Source organism: Aulonocara stuartgranti, assembly GCF_965226115.1.
Source record: "Aulonocara stuartgranti genome assembly, chromosome: 9".
NCBI classification, from domain to species: domain Eukaryota; kingdom Metazoa; phylum Chordata; class Actinopteri; order Cichliformes; family Cichlidae; genus Aulonocara; species Aulonocara stuartgranti.
In genome coordinates, this window is record NC_138960.1 from 35,470,945 (window position 1) to 35,490,000 (window position 19,056).

The window sequence follows — 19,056 nt, forward strand, 5'->3', positions numbered from 1 at the left end:
AAAGGATAAACATGTGACACAGAGGAGATTCTGAGTGTTTTCATCTTAAGTTTAATGATGAGAAATGTATTGTTGGGTTTGGTCAGCAAACAACCGAAACTTGTCCCTCAGCTGTAATGTTAAATTCCTTCAGAGCTTAGAGTGTGCAGCTCTGTGGACTCACACTTGACAACATTCATGTGCATTTACATTATTTATGTTCACACTGCTGCTTTTCACACTTTTAGACCTGAACAACAAAATTCTGGACTCTGCAGTTTCATGAAAATGCTGTTTACTGATAGATGAAGGAGTTAAACACTGTAGAGGCCACTTCAAACTTCAGCCTTCTTCTTGTAGAATTTGGGAAGTTAAGTTTGTCGAGGTTGATGAAAACCGTTCATTACATAGTTCATAAGTTGTTCTAAATGTTGAGCTCGGTGTTGTTTGAGTTGGATTTCCAGAAATGATTGGGCTTTGTGGTGTAAAGATGGTGGCACCATATTTAGTCACATTGCCGGTGTTCTGACGAAACGTCCTACTTTGTCAAAACATCCTACTGTAGTGAAATTTATATTCATGTCTATCAATCCGTGCTACCTTATCAGAATATACCACCTTACATGGTTTATGCCTCCATCGTACGATGGACGTTCTGATGGCCAAATCAGCTGTCAAAACATGCTCCCTGCTTGTATTTATTTAGGTAGGATATGGTTTACACCGTATGCCAGTTTATAGAAGTTTAGAAGTACTAAATCGAGACTAGAAATACGACTTCAATTGAGACTCCAAGTTGGAGTATTTTTGCACAAAAAAACAAAACACATGTTAGTAAAACGTAATACTAACCCTTTTTCACACGTACGAGATCGAGGTAGGATCCAATAATAGACGTGTACTATTAACACTGAAAACATGGGCGTTTTGAGTTGTGCGCATGCGCAGTAACAACTAGGACAGCTTGACAGGTAGAGTGTTTTTCAGAACACCGATCACCTGAAACTAGCGCGAGTGACTGTAAGTTCATTTTCAGACATGTGCCAGATTCACCTGAGACATGAAAAGTCATTTCTGTAGACGGTCTCCTCTGGAGGATTACTGACACGATAGATTTCTACATTAAAAACTGTCATATTTTCTGTACAGTTGTTTTTCTTTCTAATCACTTCATGAAATGAAAGCAGGCTGTGAAGTTGTGTCACTCTGTGACCTGATTTAAGACCAGTGCTGTTTAACATGTGCGTTCATGCCAACGGGGTCAGTGACTTCGCTCACAGTGCAACATTTGCTGGATTCATAATTAATAACTCGTCTCTGCTTCGTGTGGATTTTTCTGTTTGCCTAAAACGTGGTCGCTCACTTTTTGCCAACAAAGCATCTGCAGAAAAATCAACACTTTAATGGATTTTCATGCTCTTTTGCGTCTAATAAAAGCTGACGGCAAGCTGCCAGGCAGAATCTACCCAGATGTGGTGTCACAGTGTGGCTGAGTAGCCGACTGTGGGATGTATGGACCCAAGTGCAGACAAAATGGAACATGGAACATAATTTGAGATAACAAAAAGTGATCCATTTAATAAGGATGATAAACAAGGTTCAAACAAAAGGCAAGACAACTGATGCAAAGCAAAACATTAACCCAAACTTGGAGAAGTAAGTAAAATGTATTTATATAGCACTTTTCACAGATAAAAAAAAAACCCACAAAGTGCTTTACAATACAAGAAATGGAAATATAAAACAATATATATACAAATATTGGGGAGCTTGACCATGTAGGGCCCTAAAGGTTAGAACTAAAATTTTAAAATGAAACCTAAAACTTACAGGAAACCAGTGAAGGGAGGCCAAGACTGAAGTGATATGAGATCTTCTCTTGGAGCCTGTTAAGAGTCGTGCTGCTGCATTCTGCACCGTCTGAAGACGATTTAAGGCTGATTTGTTAAAAGAAGTAAAAAGTTACAGTAGTCTAAATGGGAGGAAATAAAAGCTTGAATAATCATCTCCAGTTCAGGCTTTGACACCATTAGTCTGAGTTTTGAAATATTCCTTAGATGATAAAAACAGTTTCGGACCAGCTGCTCGAGTGACATCGAGCTGTCAAACATGGCACCGAGGTTTCTGAGGCTTGATTTTACAGAAGGGTTTAAGAAGCTGATACGGTGGAGCAATAATTAGAGTTTCTGTCTTATCAGAGTTTAGTTGGAGGAAATTGTCATTCAACCATTAGTTGATTTCTGTCAGGCAATGACTTAAATGAGACAATTTATAAAACTCAGAAATCCTGAAGGAACGGTACAGTTGAATGTCATCAGCATAAAGATGATAGGAGATATTTTTATAGCGCTTAATAATTTGGCCTAGGGGGAATACATAAAGTAGAAAGAGAATTGGACCCAGGACAGATCCCTGAGGTACCCCACACGGTAAAACTGTTGATTCTGACATCACATGATTCATGCAAACAGTAAAAGATCTCTCAGACAAATATGACAAACCATTTTTAAACAACACCAGTAATCCTGAACAAGTTCTTGTCTGTTTATTATGATGCTGTGATCTACAGTGTCAAAAGCAGAGCTGAGATCCAGCAGGACCAGCACTGTGTGCTCTCCAGAGTCTGCTGCCATCAAGATGTCACTGGATACTCTAAGTAAGGCCGTTTCAGTGGAATGCAATGTACGAAAACCAGACTGGAAAGTGTCCATAACAGCATTTTTATCCAGGAAATAGTTACGTTGTTCTACTACTACTTTTTCTAAAATCTTCGCTATGAAAGGCAATTTGGATATTGGCCTATAACTGTTAGGAAGAGATGGATCCAGCTGAGGTTTCTTTAATATTGGCTCAACAACAGCTTGTTTAAAGAAGCTGGAAACTGAGCCAGTATGAAGAGAAATATTTATCATTTCCACAACACAGGGGCCAATGGAATCAAACACACTAGTGAAAAGTGACGAGGGAAGGACATCAAGGGGGCTTGAAGTCTGTTTTATATGACAAAGCAGGACTCTGATGTCTCGTAATGTAACAGGAGTAAAAGAGGACCAAGTATCAGAATCAGTTCTGATGACGGAGCAGCCAGTCGGACAAATTTCCTTCAGATGTATATAATCCATGTTTTGTTGCCACGTGTCAGTTAAACACATGAAGTTGAGAGATTCCTTCATAAAAAGATTGTTTAAAATAAACGATTTGTTTGTGATTGAGCGAGTGTTGAGCAGGGCAAACCTGATCGATGACGTTTGGTTGGTGCACTCAACAGCTGACTGCAGTGGCACTCGAATTAAACACCTGTGCGCACCTCTACACCTGTTGCACCGGATGGGGACTTCAGGGCTAACTGAAGCTAATATCCATGGTAGTACATCACCTCCACCATCAAAACGGCGGTCGGAGAACTAAAAAAACAAGATGAAGAACCCAGACGTGAACCTGAACGAACCTGGACATGCCGACATGGCAAGAAACAACAGACAACCTGATGACGAATGAAAGAAAACACACACACACACACACACACACACACACAAAAACATGCACACACACACACACACAAACATGCACACATACACACACACACACAAACATGCACACATACACACACGCACGCACACATACAAACACGCACGCACACACACGCACACACACACACACACACAAACATGCACACACACACACACACACACACAAAAACATGCACACACACACACACAAACATGCACACATACACACACGCACGCACACAAACATGCACGCACACACACACAAGCCAGCCCTAATAATCCGACCAAAAACAACACTGTTGCTCATTAAGATCGAGCTGAGTCCTCACAAAGTCTGACGACACTGGCATTTAAAGCAGTTAAAGTCCATATAAGGACACAAAGACAGACACACTCAACAGCTATACACACAAAGAGGCAGCTTGTGTTTCCGGATCTCGTCTTATCTGTTAGGGTGACCGTTAGCGTCTCAGCATGCCTTCTCAAACAGGTCACAACACTTACACACAGACACATGAAACCTGGGTGCTTTGTCCAAACGGCTGTCGGCTCTGCCACACTCTGTCAGCACTGAGCTCAGCCTCGGCTGCTACGAGCAGTCAGGATTCAGATGAGATAAACCTGCAGGACTGACAGAGCTGCAGGTGAAGAATGAGTTAGTGAGTGGACTTCCAGCCTTTGTTCTGCTGCCTCTACAGCGACGGGATACTGTCATTGCCTATCCCTAACCTCGTAGAGGAGTTTAAATGTGCAAAAGTGAGGTTTGAGATGTCACTCCCGGGACCCCATAGTGAGAGGCGCTGCTCCCACCCTAGCAATGGGGAGGAAGTGGACCCCAGCCACATCTGTGCTACAGGCCATCGTGACGTGGTGGGTCACGTCCAACAGGGCGGAGGAGGATTTGGTCTTGGCGCAGTAACACCTTGGTGGCAACAGGCATCTGTAACTGAACGTCGGAAAATGGTGGAGGAGGTGGTGCGACGACAGGAGGAAAGAGCCAGACATGCCAGAGCCGTGGCGCTGGCCAAACAGGGTTGCTGGGTGAATTGGGAGAGTGCTAAAAAAAGGAAACTCTCATGGAGTGAAATCTGGGGAATGGAGGCTAATAGACTAAGTTTAGTCATCCGAGCGACATACGATGTGCTGCCTTCCCCAATAAATCTGCAGCTGTGATTTGGAAAGGACCCATCCTGCCCCCTGTGTACAGTCCCAGCCACTCTCAAGCACATCTTGGTTGGTTGTAGGACTAGCCTTACTCAGGGCAGATATACACGGAGACAAAACCAGGTTCTCAGGTGTCTAGTTGAGAAAGCTGAGTGCAAAAGAAAGGTGCAAGCGGACTTGGATCAGAGGCTAATTTTTCCCACAGAGATCGTAACAACAACTCTGCGACCAGACCTCGTCCTTTGGTCTAACTCCTGCAAACTTGCGTACGTCATTGAGCTGATGGTACCATGGGAGGAAGCAATTGAGGAAACATTTGAGCGTAAGAAGCTGCGGTATGCCAACTTGGCAGCTGAGGCAGAGGACAGAGGCTGGAAGATCAAGGTGGTGGAAGTGGGGTTTAGGGGCTTTGTTGCCAGTACAACAGCAAAACTGCTTAGAGAGATCGGGATCAGAGGACAGGCACAACGGCAGGCTACAAGAGAATTAGCTAACACTGCTGAGAGGACCTGAGCTGCTGGCAAAGTTTCTGGGCTGCCTTTCCTCATAACAGCCATCCCTCAAGAGTCTCTACATTTAAAGCAATGCATTATCAGGGTCCTTTACTGAACCAGTTCTATTTGTGTTGGGATGGAGACACTGACACGGTGACACCAAATATCCATATTTTATTTTTAAACAAATAAAAAGCAAGAAGGCTCATCTCATACATCCTGAGACGGCATTAGCTGAGCCCAGTGCTGGACATGCTGACAAAATGTAATAAACTGCAACACATGCAATACTTCTGCATTGGCAAAACACAGTAATATCCTGTAGTGAGTCAAGTATTGCGATAATTTCTTTTGGTGGGGTGTCTGATTGTGTGCAGTCTTCTATTGTAAGCTATTACATTAGCTGACAGCGGCGCTCAGTTCATCATTCAAAGACAGTAACACTAACACATCCTTCAAACAGCAGAGAGAGGATTTGAGCTGCCACGATAACCTTTCATGATGCATATGATGTAACTAAAGAGCTTCTTCCAATAATATTTGACCTGTTGGTGAAATCTGTGATATGTTAGCCTGTAAGAAAACATTGTGGAGGAGAGTTTCTCAAATATGAGTTCAACAGCTTTCCGCTGTAAAGAAACCGAGTCTGCATGTGGACATAATAAGACCCACGACGGGGTGCAAATAACAGAGTCCATGTTCAGTCAGGGTGAAGAAACAGATCTTTATTTCATATAGATTCATCAGGTATTGATGAGCAATACAACATCCGGTGACAGCAACAGGTCCATGCACAGGCCCAGGGACCCAAACAACAACAGAGTGCAGCCCAGGGCAACACCCCACCCATGGGCCTGTACTGGCTCACTCTCAGGGTGGATTAAATAGAGGGGAAAGAATAAACTCACAAAAGAAATCACACAAAACACAAAAACAACACAAGGGTGTGTGGATCTGCAGGGAAACTACTAAACATGTTACTGCTACACCAGAACTCCTGGAACACCCATCTATGTCCTCACTGACTGCAGACGCCTCCACAGCTCTGAAATGTATACATACATGTATATATAGCACCTGCACAGGTGCCTGGAGTGAGGTGTGTCCTGGTCCCCTCACAGCTGATTGCATATATACACATATGTGCTGTAACAAAGGCTCCTCCCCCTTTTTCCTTGAATCCCGGCTGCCTCGCTTGTTTTGCTGCTCGCTGCTCTCGGGCGGTTCAAACATGATTAAAGATGACGAGTTTTTTCCTTTTTGCCGTGGCCTCTGTTTGCAGGTGCAATCAGGTTAATCGACTGAGAGCTTTCAGCGGAAAATAATGGATGAGGGAGGGCGGCGAGGTAAAAGCAGGAGGCTGTCACATTAAGCATTCAAGCATTCGTTTTATAAGAACTGTTTACCAGACAAGCTTTGACTGATCTGACTGCAGCTAAACCGTCAGCAGGTTACTGGGAACCAAAGTTAAACCCAGTTTGATCAGATAACTAAAACATCTGCAGCCAACTGAACCGTCCTGCCGCACATCTGTAACTGAATATCAGAATAACACAGAATCACAGGCTGTGAGGTCAGTCAGCTCTCACAGATGGTCACAGCCTGATCCATAAACTGTACAGGAGCTCACCTGTTTCAATTCATGATTAGGGGCGTGTCCTATGACCTTGCCAGTGGTTAATAACAGAAAATCCTAGAGTACATTTGAGGATTCTGATTGGACGTCCTGAGCACTGATTATATTCTGTGTATCTGTGTGGCGCTGCTGTATCTGTGCAGATAACCGAGCTAGCATTAACTGATACTCCAGCTTCTTTTCTCTCCTGCAGACGAAACGCTGAGGCTGTAAAACGCAGACTTCATCTTTTATCTACAGGTGTGACCCGTCCACATCAGTGATGTAATCAAAGTGCGCCTCCCGCGACTCCTTCAGTCATTCAGGGTTTGTGTTTTCACTTCTGGCCACCAGATGAATATCTGTATACACTCACAGCTACTTTATTAGGTACGCTGGTACTGGTGCTGGAAACATTTCTCAGCACTCCATGTTGACAGGATGACATCATCACACAGCATCCATGATGAGAATCTCACGTTCGGTCCCAAAGCTGCCGTTGGACTGAGACCTGTGACTGTGGAGTGAACTGCCTCAGTGTTATCCTGCAGTAGTAACACGGAGGTAAGCTGTGGAGTTCAATGATGATGAAGCCCAAAGTGTGCTCAGAAAATCTTCCCACAGCATCACACCAGCAGCAGCGTGGACACTGATACTGGCAGGATGGATCCTCACTAAGCTGAGAGCTTTTTCCACCTTCTCTTGTCCAATTTTGTGAGTCTGTGTAGCCTCAGTTTCAGGAGTGGCACTCCGTGGTCTTTTTGGAGCGTTCTCCTCACCCCAGCTTTACCTTTGCTTGTTTCGGTACATGCTCATGTATGAAGGATGAAATAATTATATGATGAATGAATGTTTACGCAGGGTCAAAGGGCACAGCATCACTCTGTTAGTTTCTCTTCAAAGAGAGTTTAACTTCAAATCACTAAGGGAGGAAGGGAAGGAGGAATAGGAGGAGGAAGGGAAACACAGGAAGCAGAGAGGAGGCTGGGAATGGAGGAGGAGCATGGAGGGTAAACTAATGAGCCCAGATGGCTTAGAGAAAACATGCCGACCTGAGGAGGAGGATTAAATGTACTCTGTACAGCGTGTGAAAGCATGTGTCCTCGGGCTAAACGCCGAGCTCACACTCAGAGAAAAGCTGCACTTTGTCATGTTAATGAGCTGAAGATCAGTCCGTGTGTGTCTGCGAGCCTCCGTCTAACGCTCACACTCCCAGCCTGCCTACTGAGGAGCGTCTCGGGTCACTTTACTGATGTTCCAGCGTGTTCTCGGCACAGGCTCTGAACACAAGGTGTCTCTGGAGATGACGCCCCGTTTTAAGCCCTGCAGAGTCCCGTGTGAGGAGGGGCCCGTGGGTTAGCTCCAGTCTGCTCTCGTCAGGAAGGTTCGGCTGGGGTGAAGCTGCACCGACCACAGCTTTCACACCTCAGACGAAGATTTATGGTGCTGCACGAATCATTTCTAAAGACCTGCGTGTTCCTCATCACGCACAATAAGACAAACTGCCCACAAAGCGAGGCCGTGCAGGGCTGCTGGCTCTGACCAAGAGCCCGACGACAGCAGAACATCTGCAGCTGTGCAGCCACCGAGCGCTGTGAGAGAGAGCCAGATTATAGAAACAGTAGAAACAGTAGAAACACTTCATTCAGTCTCACAGGAGCAGGCTGAGCCCACAGTCCTCCACCATCCACAGTGACACACTGAAGCTGTGTACACCAGTGGATCTGTCACACTACTACTGCTGATAATAATAATAGGAGCTATTATTACTTACTTATTACTATTTTTAGAGTTTTTACATCAGTCGTAGCCAAAAATGTTCATAATAAATAATAATACGATTTTAAGTCACATGTTAAATAAACAAAAAAGTGAAAATCCGACTTTGTTCTCGCAGACGTTGTTTCCTCTTTAAAACGATGCTTCACGTGGACTTTCATTCGGCCTGCACGACACCGTGTAAATGCAATTTTAAGTAGAACTTGTTCTTTGTTCTGCCCGCACTGCGGTTTTATTGTGAAGCACTTTGATCTACACTAGTCTCTTAAATGTGCTTTATAAATAAACGTCAGTCACTTACAGCCTCCTTCAGTCAAAGTAAAGCCTTCGGTTTGACCCTCTGTCGTTTTAAACAGGATCATTATTTATGTCTGAAGGAGCAGGTCTGTCTCGTTCTGCAGGCGGCAGCGCCCCCTGCTGTTGTGAAGGTTACACCATGATCATGAGCCCTGCAGTCAATATTCAGAGTTAGGGAACCTGAGAGGACACAGAGGTGGTTCTGTTCATTCACTTTTCCAGCATCGTTACCTCTGAAGAAGATCATTCAGCTGCTGTAAGTTTCTCTCTAAACTTCAGTCACAGGCTGAAGCTCTGATCCTTCAAACATTTACAGGAACTCCTTCAGAACCAGAAGTTTTTAATCAAAGCTCCCAGTCTGTAGCAAAGAACACACGCTGCTGTTCCACATTTCAAAGCTAACAGCCACAAAATGATTTTGGAAGAAGGACACTCAGCTGGAAGTCAAAGGTAGTCATCATGTCCCACCTGCTGGCATGAGCCTTGAATATTTACCCAGAATGCATTTTTTGGAGTTTCCTGCAGTGATTTATCAGAAACAGATCACACATGCAGAGTGTTGATGCTGTTTCTGCTCCTCTGCCTCACAGATTTGAACCTGCTGCTCGGGCAGAGACTCGGTCCTTAGGCTGGGACTCTCAGACGAGGCATAAACAGATTTGTTCGTAGTTTTGATCCAAGCTTAAATGTGTTTTTTAGCCCTGTAACTTTGATCTGGACCCTTTCTGTCAGTGGAAACGAGCTCAGGTTCAGTCCCTGCGATATCCCAGTGGAAGGAGGGCAGCTCAGCTGTATGTGTTACTGCGTCAGCACTGCTCTAAAAGATAAACACAAAATTACAGAAACACTTTGTTGGCACTTTAGAGAGAATGTTTTGGTGAATAAACATTTGTTTATTTGTTTATTTATTTTACTGTGGACACGTTAAAAAGAAGGAACTTCTGTTACTTTTACTATGGAAGCCTGTGGGGGTCTTCATCAGCAGGACGAGCTGTAAAGTTGATAAAAATACAGGTAAAAGTGCGTCTGCTGGGCCGATTCTGGCGCCTGGGCCATATGTTGGACACCCCTGTGCTCACCTGATTCTGTATACGGACCGTACCTTGCTCAAGGGCACCTCAGAGGAACCGTTCGGTGGATTTGAACCCCCGACCTTCCGATCATGGGGAAAAGACGTCACCTACCGAGCAAACTCTGCCCTCACACACCTGAGGAAGCTGCTGCTGTGGGTTGATCTCCCCTATAATGTGCAGCGCCACCATCAGGTCAGCATGTGAACGCGCTCAATGCTGTGATTTATGGTGGGGGTGGGAGGGGGTATCAGCGGACATGAAGACACTTCCACTCAGTCATAAAGCGGCTGTGACGCAGTTATTATTATTATTATTATTATTATTATTATTATTGTCGGTGAGATTAGGTCAGCTGCAAAGCATGCAGGGATACCTCTGTGTGTGTGTGTGTGTGTGTGTGTGTGTGTGTGTGTGTGTGTGAGGGAGTGAGTGGGAGTGGTCTCCTGCAGGTCACGTGACGCAGGCCTTTGTTAATGTGTGATTCCGTGGAGAAAGACCAGGAGGACAAAAAAAGTCGCGACCGATCGAGCCGCCGAACCACCCTCATCCGTCCACGCTCCACCCTCTCTGCGCCCCGGCCTGGATGCTGCTCAGAGGCCGCTGGCACTTCTACCTGGATTCGTGTGTCCGCGGCTCTCCCCGCCGGTTTGAGTGCGAGGCAGCGGGGCTGGGGGATGGAGGCAGAGTCCGGGCTGTAGGGGTGGAGGAGGTGTGGGGGTCGGCTGTGAAGCCCCAGGTCCTGCTCGGCTTTGTTATCCCGGGATCGAGCTGCAGCCCTGCTCCGTATTTCTGAGAGCCGAGGTGAGGAGCACATGGACGGAATCTGTGAGCTGTGCGTGGATCAGAACCCGCTGCGTGGATTTGTGCTGTGAGGACTTAGTGAAGGAGGACCCAGAAAAACACGACAGATTCTTTTACTCCAGTTTGTGTCTCTTTGTGTTCATCCACCTCCCTGCACGCACACCAGCCTCCCCCGTTATCCCCCCTCCGTCCTCCATCATGGCTTCAGAGCTCCGGGTCTCCTGCTTCTGCTGCCTGCTGGTGCTGCTGGTTCTCCCCGCCGTCCGGAGCTCGTTCCACCGCAGCGGTGTGGACTGCGGCCCCGGGAGGGCCGAAGACTGCCCAGGTGAGCTCGCTCACAGCCTGCTTACACTTGAAGGGCTCTGTGGAGGGTCAGAGGTCGGAGCAGTGCGACCCAGCCTTTCTCGTATTTGTGTTTCCGTCGGTGTGTCAGTACCTGTAGTACACCTGAGCTGTGATGTAATGATGCTGAACAGATGTTTCACCTGCTGAAGCTGCAGCCATGTTGCTCTCCTGTGTGTGTGTGTGTGTGTGTGTGTGTGTGTGTGTGTGTGTGTGTGTGTGTGTGTGTGACCACTCCTCACTTTAACCAGGTTCTATTTCAGGGTTAATTACAGGGTGGAGCAGGGCGAGGCTCAGTGATGGAGCTGGGTTGTGTAGCTGCTCCGTCCGCGTTTCTCAGCAGATCGTCAAATCTGGCCTCCAGACAGCGGGTAGGCCACAGACTGTAAATAGAAGATGGACAAACCACCGTGGTTGGTTTGTGAACTCTGGTTTAACTTATCAGCCATCACCAGCTGACGCTGACAGAGGCTGTTGTGCTCACACCTGTCAGCGTGGCCACGCCCCTAATAATGCAAATGTAAACATTAACCCGTCACACAGGTGTTATGATTGGATAATTTAGCTGAAGAGACCAACACCGGTCCTGTGGTGGACTCAGTGAAGGCGAGACTGAGGCAGGTCCGGTCCTGGAGTCGTGAGGTGGATGGACCGTGGTCAGACCTGCTGACCTCCTTGTTGTTTGCAGTGCTGTCAGGAGGTGCAGGAGGTTCATGTCAACGTGAGAAACGAGCAGCTGATTCGTCTCCTGACGAACGATAACGAGCTGTGGCTCGTAAAACGCTTCCGAGGAAGTGAGGATGGAATGCTGTGGAAGTTTCAGGGTGTTTTTCTGCATTTTCTTGATTTCGCACACATTTCAGTTCTGTGTGAGTTACAGTGCAGATCCTTCACTCAGTGGGAAAACATCGCTGCTTTTGTGTGTTTGACATTTGAGGGCAACACCAGCAGTTTTGAAAGATCATCACAGAGTAAACGATTCATCAGCTCATTCACGAGATGCAGTGTTGCTGTAACAGCTGGAAAACGGTGCAGCAGCAGGTGGAGCGGTGGTTTGGTGCAGCAGCAGCAGGTGATACTGAGATGAGCCCTCACCTGGAGGAGGAGGAGCAGCTCGCACATCTGGAGGGAACTTCTAGTTTATGTTGATCTGAATACAACGCCTCCTGCGTGCCTCCTTTTGGAGGTGTTCTGGGCACCCCAAACTAGGAGGAGATCCCAGGGTTGATCCAGAACCTGCTGAGACTTCGAGGCTCTGCTGTCCAGCTGTGCCACCGTGACTTCAGATAAGCAGAGGGTGGATGATGATGGACGGGTGATGGACATATAGTGGATTAATCCGCCGCTGAAAATAGTCCCTATGTGTTCCTCCCATCTAAAACATGTTTGATCAGATCAGTGAGCTGGTGTTTGTGTGCAGACACGAACTCATTTTGAACTTTTCTCCTCTAAAAGTAGAAACCTGGAGCTGAAATAAGTCTCTGAACTTTTTTAGGATCTAAAGAATCAACAATCTCTGAGTTCTACTTTTAGAATCTCTGAAGGTTTTTTTTAAACCTGAGCGCCGTCACTGATGTTCTCCCGGCACGTCGCACCACCCCGCCTCAGCTCGTCTTTTATGAGCTCCTGACTCGCTCCGACAGCAGGAAGTCAACGAGAGCAGTGAGGCGGGGACGGAGGGTGGAGGGCGGTTTAACCCGTGATCAGGCCACAGGTCGACCTTTAGCGGTTGTCCTGGAGACGCCGGCTTCACCTCAGAGTTATAGGAGACTGTTTCCTTTGAAGTAAGTGAGGTGTGTTTTACTGCTGTTGGTGTGGAGACGATGAAGCCAGCGACAGGCTGAGGGTTAGTCTGTCCTCAGCTCCCGCAGCGCTGCGTCTCACTCGGTCAGGACAAACTCTGTGATGACGAACATCAAACTGACGGCTGGAGGCGTCCTAACACCAACCTGCACCTCTGTGGAAGTCAGCGCGACTCTTTAATGGTTCCTGTTTACGAGCTGAAGCACAAACTGAAGCTCACCTGGAGGCTCGAGTCCGTCCCCCCACCTGCTGTTCCTCACAGAGGTCTGAAGGTCTTTCCTTACAAACATGTGACTTTATGAATGATTGATGCTCATTTTAGTCCCGCTGACATCAAAGCTCGTACAACAGGGACCTGACCGAGTTAGCAGCTGCACAACAGCACGTTAAAAATGCAGCAAACACAACACGGCATACAAACACCATCATCCGCAGCTGCATGTGGTGACTTTAAACTAACAGCTGATTTGGATTGAAGTTAGTTAGTGTTAATAGAGATCGACAAACCACGTGACTTACGCGCATTGCATTGTGGGTACGAGTGGCAGCAAAATCAAAACACTGCATCAAGCGCCTGCATTTCCAGCACCGGTAACCATTCATCCTGCGGTTTTAATCCCTACTTGCATCCCTGCAACATTTTCAGATCTAATAGAAATAAAATGAGTGTTTTTTCCTTATTTCTATCTGGTGCTATTGTTTCATTCTGTTATAGAATCGTAGAGCAAAGAGGCAACACTGAGCACATGTTTGCTGCACGCTGAGCTTTGTTTCCAGCAGAAACGTGCAGACGGCCCTCTCTGCTCCTGCTGCTGTCGTTCTCCTCACACTCTCCTTCCACTAACACCTGTGTGCAGGTTGTCGTCCGTGGGGGCGGGGTTACCCGCTGTGACTCCCACAGAGCCTCCCGACTGGTCCCTGCAGACACCGACTCCATAAACAAGCTGCCGACACTTGATGATGCAACTGATGCGCGTGTATGTGTGTGCGTGTGTTTGACTGTTTGATCACCTGATGAAGGACCCTGGCTTCAGTCTAAGGGACCAATCAGCTGCCAGAAGATAAAATGATGTCACGCCCGTTCATTAACACAGGCCCGTGTACCTGTCTGTGCCTGTGGCAGCTCCATGGATGGCCGTTTCTTCTTAGTGTTAGAACGACAGATTATAGATGCTGCACTCATTGCCATGTTGTTAGCCAATGAGATCATTGTTTCCACAGTCAGCTCCGCCCCTCTTCAAGTCCCGTTTGAAAATCACCAAGATGGCAGCGTTGAAGACGCTGAGGCTTCGGGCAGGACCCAGATCTGACTGCTAGTTCCTGTTAGCGCACGCTTGTTCTGAGTTCACGTCTTAAAGAGTGGACCAATGATGTGGCTCCACTCAGCGTGAGACCAGTAAAGGAAGAAAAACCAGTAAACTATGATGGAGCTGCTGCTGAACTCAGAGAGACTGCAGAGTTTACTGCAACGTAACTCTGGCTCTCAGACAGTCATTTTAACAACACACACACACACACACACACACACACACACACACACACACACACACACACGCACACACACACACACACATGCACAATAACAAAAACAGTGTGTTCTCCCAGGATGCGCTGTGTGTGTGTGTGTGTGTGTCAGCAGGTTGATGTGGCTGCCTCAGCACACTGTGGTATTTACTAATTACAGGGGAGCTGAGGTCACGGCCTCTGTAATTACAAGCTCTAATTGGCCAGCCTGCGGGCTGCCGACCAATCAGCTGCCATCAGGAAATTACTACCCTGGATAATAGTGTGTGTGTTTGTCAGTGGAGCTGTATTGTTTTATCAGAGTTTCCCACTCTGTGTGTGTGTGTGTGTGTTTTAGCCACAAACTGAAATATCTCCACAGCTGGTGGGGGTGGTTGGTGGTGGTTGGGGGCACGGGGGGTGGTGCTCCTCAGAGGAGGGATCCTCACAAACACGCCCCCATCACAGACAGACGCTCGTCCTTTTATTTTTGGCATCGTCAGCCTTCATGTGAGCACAGTAGAGACACAGAGTGAGGGAGGGGACTCACACCAGCCTGACCTTTGGTGGCACCTGTTCAATCAGCTGTAGCAGCACCTGAGCCTGTTCCTGTTTGAATTCTGTTCACTGTAGGTGATTAAGTGATCATCATCACTGATGATCTGAGTGGACCGTGAGCTCCTCTGTACACCAGCCATGCATCAGCTGAAGCTCAGACCTGTCAGCAGGACAGAGCTCAGAGCTGAACCAGGACTCGGTTTATCCCGCAGACTGACCACTTTTATTTCATGCAAAGTTTTGTTTAGTTGAAATCGCTGGACGATAGCTGTGATGTAAGAATGATCCGCTTTGTTTTTTTCCAGATTTGTCAGAGAAGAAAAGCGACCTGCGCGTGTGCGACACCGGGACGTGTCGCTTTGGAGGAACCTGCCGCGAGAATGGCGCCGACATCAAGTGTGTCTGTCAGTTCCACGTGAGTTGCACACACTCACTTCTGCACCTTGGCGCCCCCTACAGGCTGCAGTGCTCAGGTGTAGTCTCCACAGTGCTATTAAATGCTTGCTGAATGAAACCAATCACAGCTTTTTTTATGTGTGTGTTACAGCTGCTGTTACAGATGTGATTAAAGCTTCTGAAACGTGATCATTGTGAGCTGGTCACACAGCAGGGTGCACATTGTTTACACATGCTAACTGTGCTGTCTTTGGCATTGTGCACAGATTTTTGAATTTGGTTAGACCGGAGCGCACTGACCAATCAGCAGCGAGCCTGCCTGCATCGTGAATGAGGTGTTACCTTCAGGCTCCCTCAGAGCCCTGTGTGTGTCTGAGTGCTGTGATAAAGTTACTTTGTGTTTCAGTGCAATAAGAAGTACGTCCCCGTGTGCGGCTCCAACGGAGACACGTACCAGAACGAGTGTTTCCTGAGGAGAGCGGCGTGCAAGAAACAAAGAGCCATCAACATCGTGTCAGAGGGGCCCTGTTACCACGGTAACTCACCCTCTTCTTTAGCCTTTCACTGCTTCTTATAATAAGCAGACTTCAGGTTTCAGACGCTCGCTGTGATTAATGTGTGAACAGGTGGACACAGTCACAGGTAACCCCAGAGTCTAAATCAAAGTCCTGTAATCTGATAAAAAAACATTAAACTTGTTGCTGCCTTTCATAGTGTGTAGCTTGAGTACTCTGAGTACTTTCTCTCACACTGGAAACACTGGGATGATCACATTATTTGAACATTACCTAATAAGACTGATTCAGCACAGACAGTTCTGTTAAACTTTCCTAGCAGTCCTTCACAAACAGGGAACAGTCTGTCTATTCTCTCCATCTGTCAGCTGCTGCTGGCTCTTCCTCCTCCTCTTCCTCTGCTGAGTTTGTCCTGGTGGATCATCAGGGCTGCAAAGCCTCACAGATGATGTGCAGCAGTGGGTCCCTCAGTCTGTCCTCACTCTGGACACTTGCAGTCGTCACACATGGAAATCAAATGTGTGATAAGCTGCAGGATTCAAACACAAGTGTAACTTATAAACACATGTTCATACTTTTATTCCACAATCAGAGAGAAAGAAACAGAGAGAGAGTGCAGGACAGACAGACAGGTGACAGTCTCAGGTGTACACACTGCTACACAACAGCACAGAGAAGCAGGATTTAGTGTTTGTGTTATTACGAAACAAGAAGAGTTCCAGATGGTGCAGTGGACACATGTGTGACTGCTGTGATTAAAGCATCTTTCTTTCAGGGCAGAGGCAGCAGTGAGTCAGCTCCAATAGACTTCCATGTTAAAATGTTTAAAGGCTTAATGTTAGCTTTCTTAGGGGCGTGGCCTCTTTGACTGACAGATGCATGGTGACACACCATGACCGTGTTTGTGCTGTTGGAGCCCTTTAGAGCACTTTTAATAACATCATGTGACCAATAATATGGCTGCTGTGAGGTTACCGTAGTAACAGAGCATCCAGGAAGGCGGAGCTCCAGGTTTGGTGAAATTCAAGGATTTTAATTGGATGTTACTGAGCACTGATTGGCAGCCATCTGTGTGATGCTCGTCTTCATAAAGAAGGATTATTTTGAACTGTTAATCATGCAAAGCTACTCAATGAGTCCAGAAGTATGGACACACACACAGAGCCTGTTATGACACCTCTGCAGCAGCAGGTTAAAGTTAACTTCCTGTAGCCAGTGACACTAACCTCAGAACGTGTGTGTGTGTGTGTGTGTGTGTGTGTGTGTGTGTGTGTGTGTGTGTGTGTCTCAGATGCTGGATCAGGATCTGGAGATGGAGGTAAACAGCTTCATGTTTGCTCTGGTTTGTTTCTGAGTGTTTTTAAGTCTCTGAGTTGAAGCAGACGAGCTGAGCGGCGTTTGTGTGTCTGCAGACGACGAAGGCTCCGGCCGCGGGAAAAAGACCTCCAAATGTGGGAACTGCAAGTTTGGAGCCGAGTGTGATGAAGACTCTGAGGATATGATGTGAGCACGCACACACACACACACACACTCAGTGTTAGGAGTGAGCCTGAACGAGCATGTGTGTGTGTGTGTGTATCCAGCTGCATGTGTAACATCGTGTGCAACGGCCACAACGACAACCCGGTGTGCGGCAGCGACGGCGTCACCTACGACACGCCCTGCCACGTCCGGGAGGTGTCCTGCCTCAAACAGCTCAAGATCGACATCAAGCACGTCGGACGCTGCCATGGTAACAGCATCACAGCAAACACTCCTTCATCCATCACCTTCATCTTCATCATCATCATCATCTACTCACAGCAGGAGAGAGAGGAGGAAATATGGAGGAGGGGGGTGGAGCTACGGGAGGAAGAGGAGGAGGAAGATGAGAGTCAGGAGGGAAAATGTCTCAGTTCATTTATTTTGAATGATGATCTCAACACACACACACACACACACACGCACACACACACACACACACACACACACACACACACACACACACACACACTGATTATCGCGGCTGGCTGAACAAACAGCTGGTCTCATTTTAATGCCACGACTTCCTGCTCCACATTTTCTCTTCTTTGTTCTGTCCTCCTCCACCTCCTCCTGCTCCTCCTCCTCCACCTCCTCCTGCTCCACCTCCTCCTCCTGCTCCTCCTCCTCCTGCTCCTCCACCTCCTCCACCTCCTCCTCCTGCTCCTCCTCCTCCTGCTCCTCCTCCTCCTCCACCTCCTCCTCCTGCTCCTCCTCCACCTCCACCTCCTGCTCCACCTCCTCCTCCTGCTCCTCCTCCTCCTGCTCCTCCACCTCCTCCACCTCCTCCTCCTGCTCCTCCTCCTCCTCCACCTCCTCCTGCTCCTCCTCCTCCTCCTCCACCTCCTGCTCCACCTCCTCCTCCTGCTCCTCCTCCTCCTCCACCTCCTCCTCCTCCACCTCCTCCTCCTCCTCCTCCACCTCCTGCTCCACCTCCTCCTCCTGCTCCTCCTCCTCCTCCTCCACCTCCTCCTCCACCTCCTCCTCCTGCTCCTCCTCCTCCTGCTCCTCCTCCTCCACCTCCTCCTCCTCCTGCTCCTCCTCTTCTTCTCCTCCCCTTCTCTCATTTCCATCTGTCCTTCTTTTTCTTTGTACATGTACAGTTTTATTCTATTCTTCACTTCTTCTTTATTTACATCTTTATTTATTCTAACTTTGTTTCTTCTTCGTCTTTTATCATCTTCTTCATTTTCTTCCCTTTTTGCCTTTTATTCTCTCTCCTCCTTTCCTCCCCTTCTTTCTTCAGATTTTTCACTTTCTTCTTCTCCTTTGCAGATTATTTCTTCTTCACTGCTAATTTTCTTCCTCCTCTTTTCTATTTTTTCTTCTTCTTATTTTTTATTCACCTTTTGTTTTTTTGCTGCTCATCTTCCTCCTTGTTTTTCCCCTTGTTTCTCTTCTTTCCTTTCTGTTAAACGCTCACTTGCTTCATCTTCCTTGTTTTCTTTGTCTTCTTCTTTCTTCACTGATTCTTCTTCTTCTCCTTCTTTGACTTGGACTTCCTTCTGTTTTCTCGGCTCGAGTTTGAAATAAGCGGAGTTGTTCCGGGTTAAAAACATCTGACACGCCGACTCTAGAAGCCTGCGTTCCAGTTATTATGAATGAATTAATGAATTTTTGGATTTTAAGTAAATAATTCAGATGTTCATTTTAATAAAATGAGGTGGTCTGTCCACACAGGTGTGGTTTTATGAGTTTAACCAGCAG

At 47.1% G+C, this 19,056-nt stretch overlaps 1 protein-coding gene across 1 annotated transcript in view; it reads left to right on the forward strand.

Annotated features, from left to right (window-relative positions):
* The first annotated feature begins 10,337 nt into the window (after positions 1–10,337).
* LOC309714391 (tomoregulin-1-like) overlaps positions 10,338–19,056 on the forward strand; it is a 15,550-nt gene continuing 6,831 nt past the window's right edge. The window contains exons 1-6 of the mRNA XM_082546834.1: positions 10,338–11,036; positions 15,223–15,332; positions 15,720–15,849; positions 17,120–17,146; positions 17,241–17,331; positions 17,412–17,560. Coding sequence (XP_082402960.1) covers positions 10,910–11,036; positions 15,223–15,332; positions 15,720–15,849; positions 17,120–17,146; positions 17,241–17,331; positions 17,412–17,560 — 634 coding nt within the window. The 5' untranslated portion in view covers positions 10,338–10,909. The remainder of the gene's footprint in view (positions 11,037–15,222; positions 15,333–15,719; positions 15,850–17,119; positions 17,147–17,240; positions 17,332–17,411; positions 17,561–19,056) is intronic.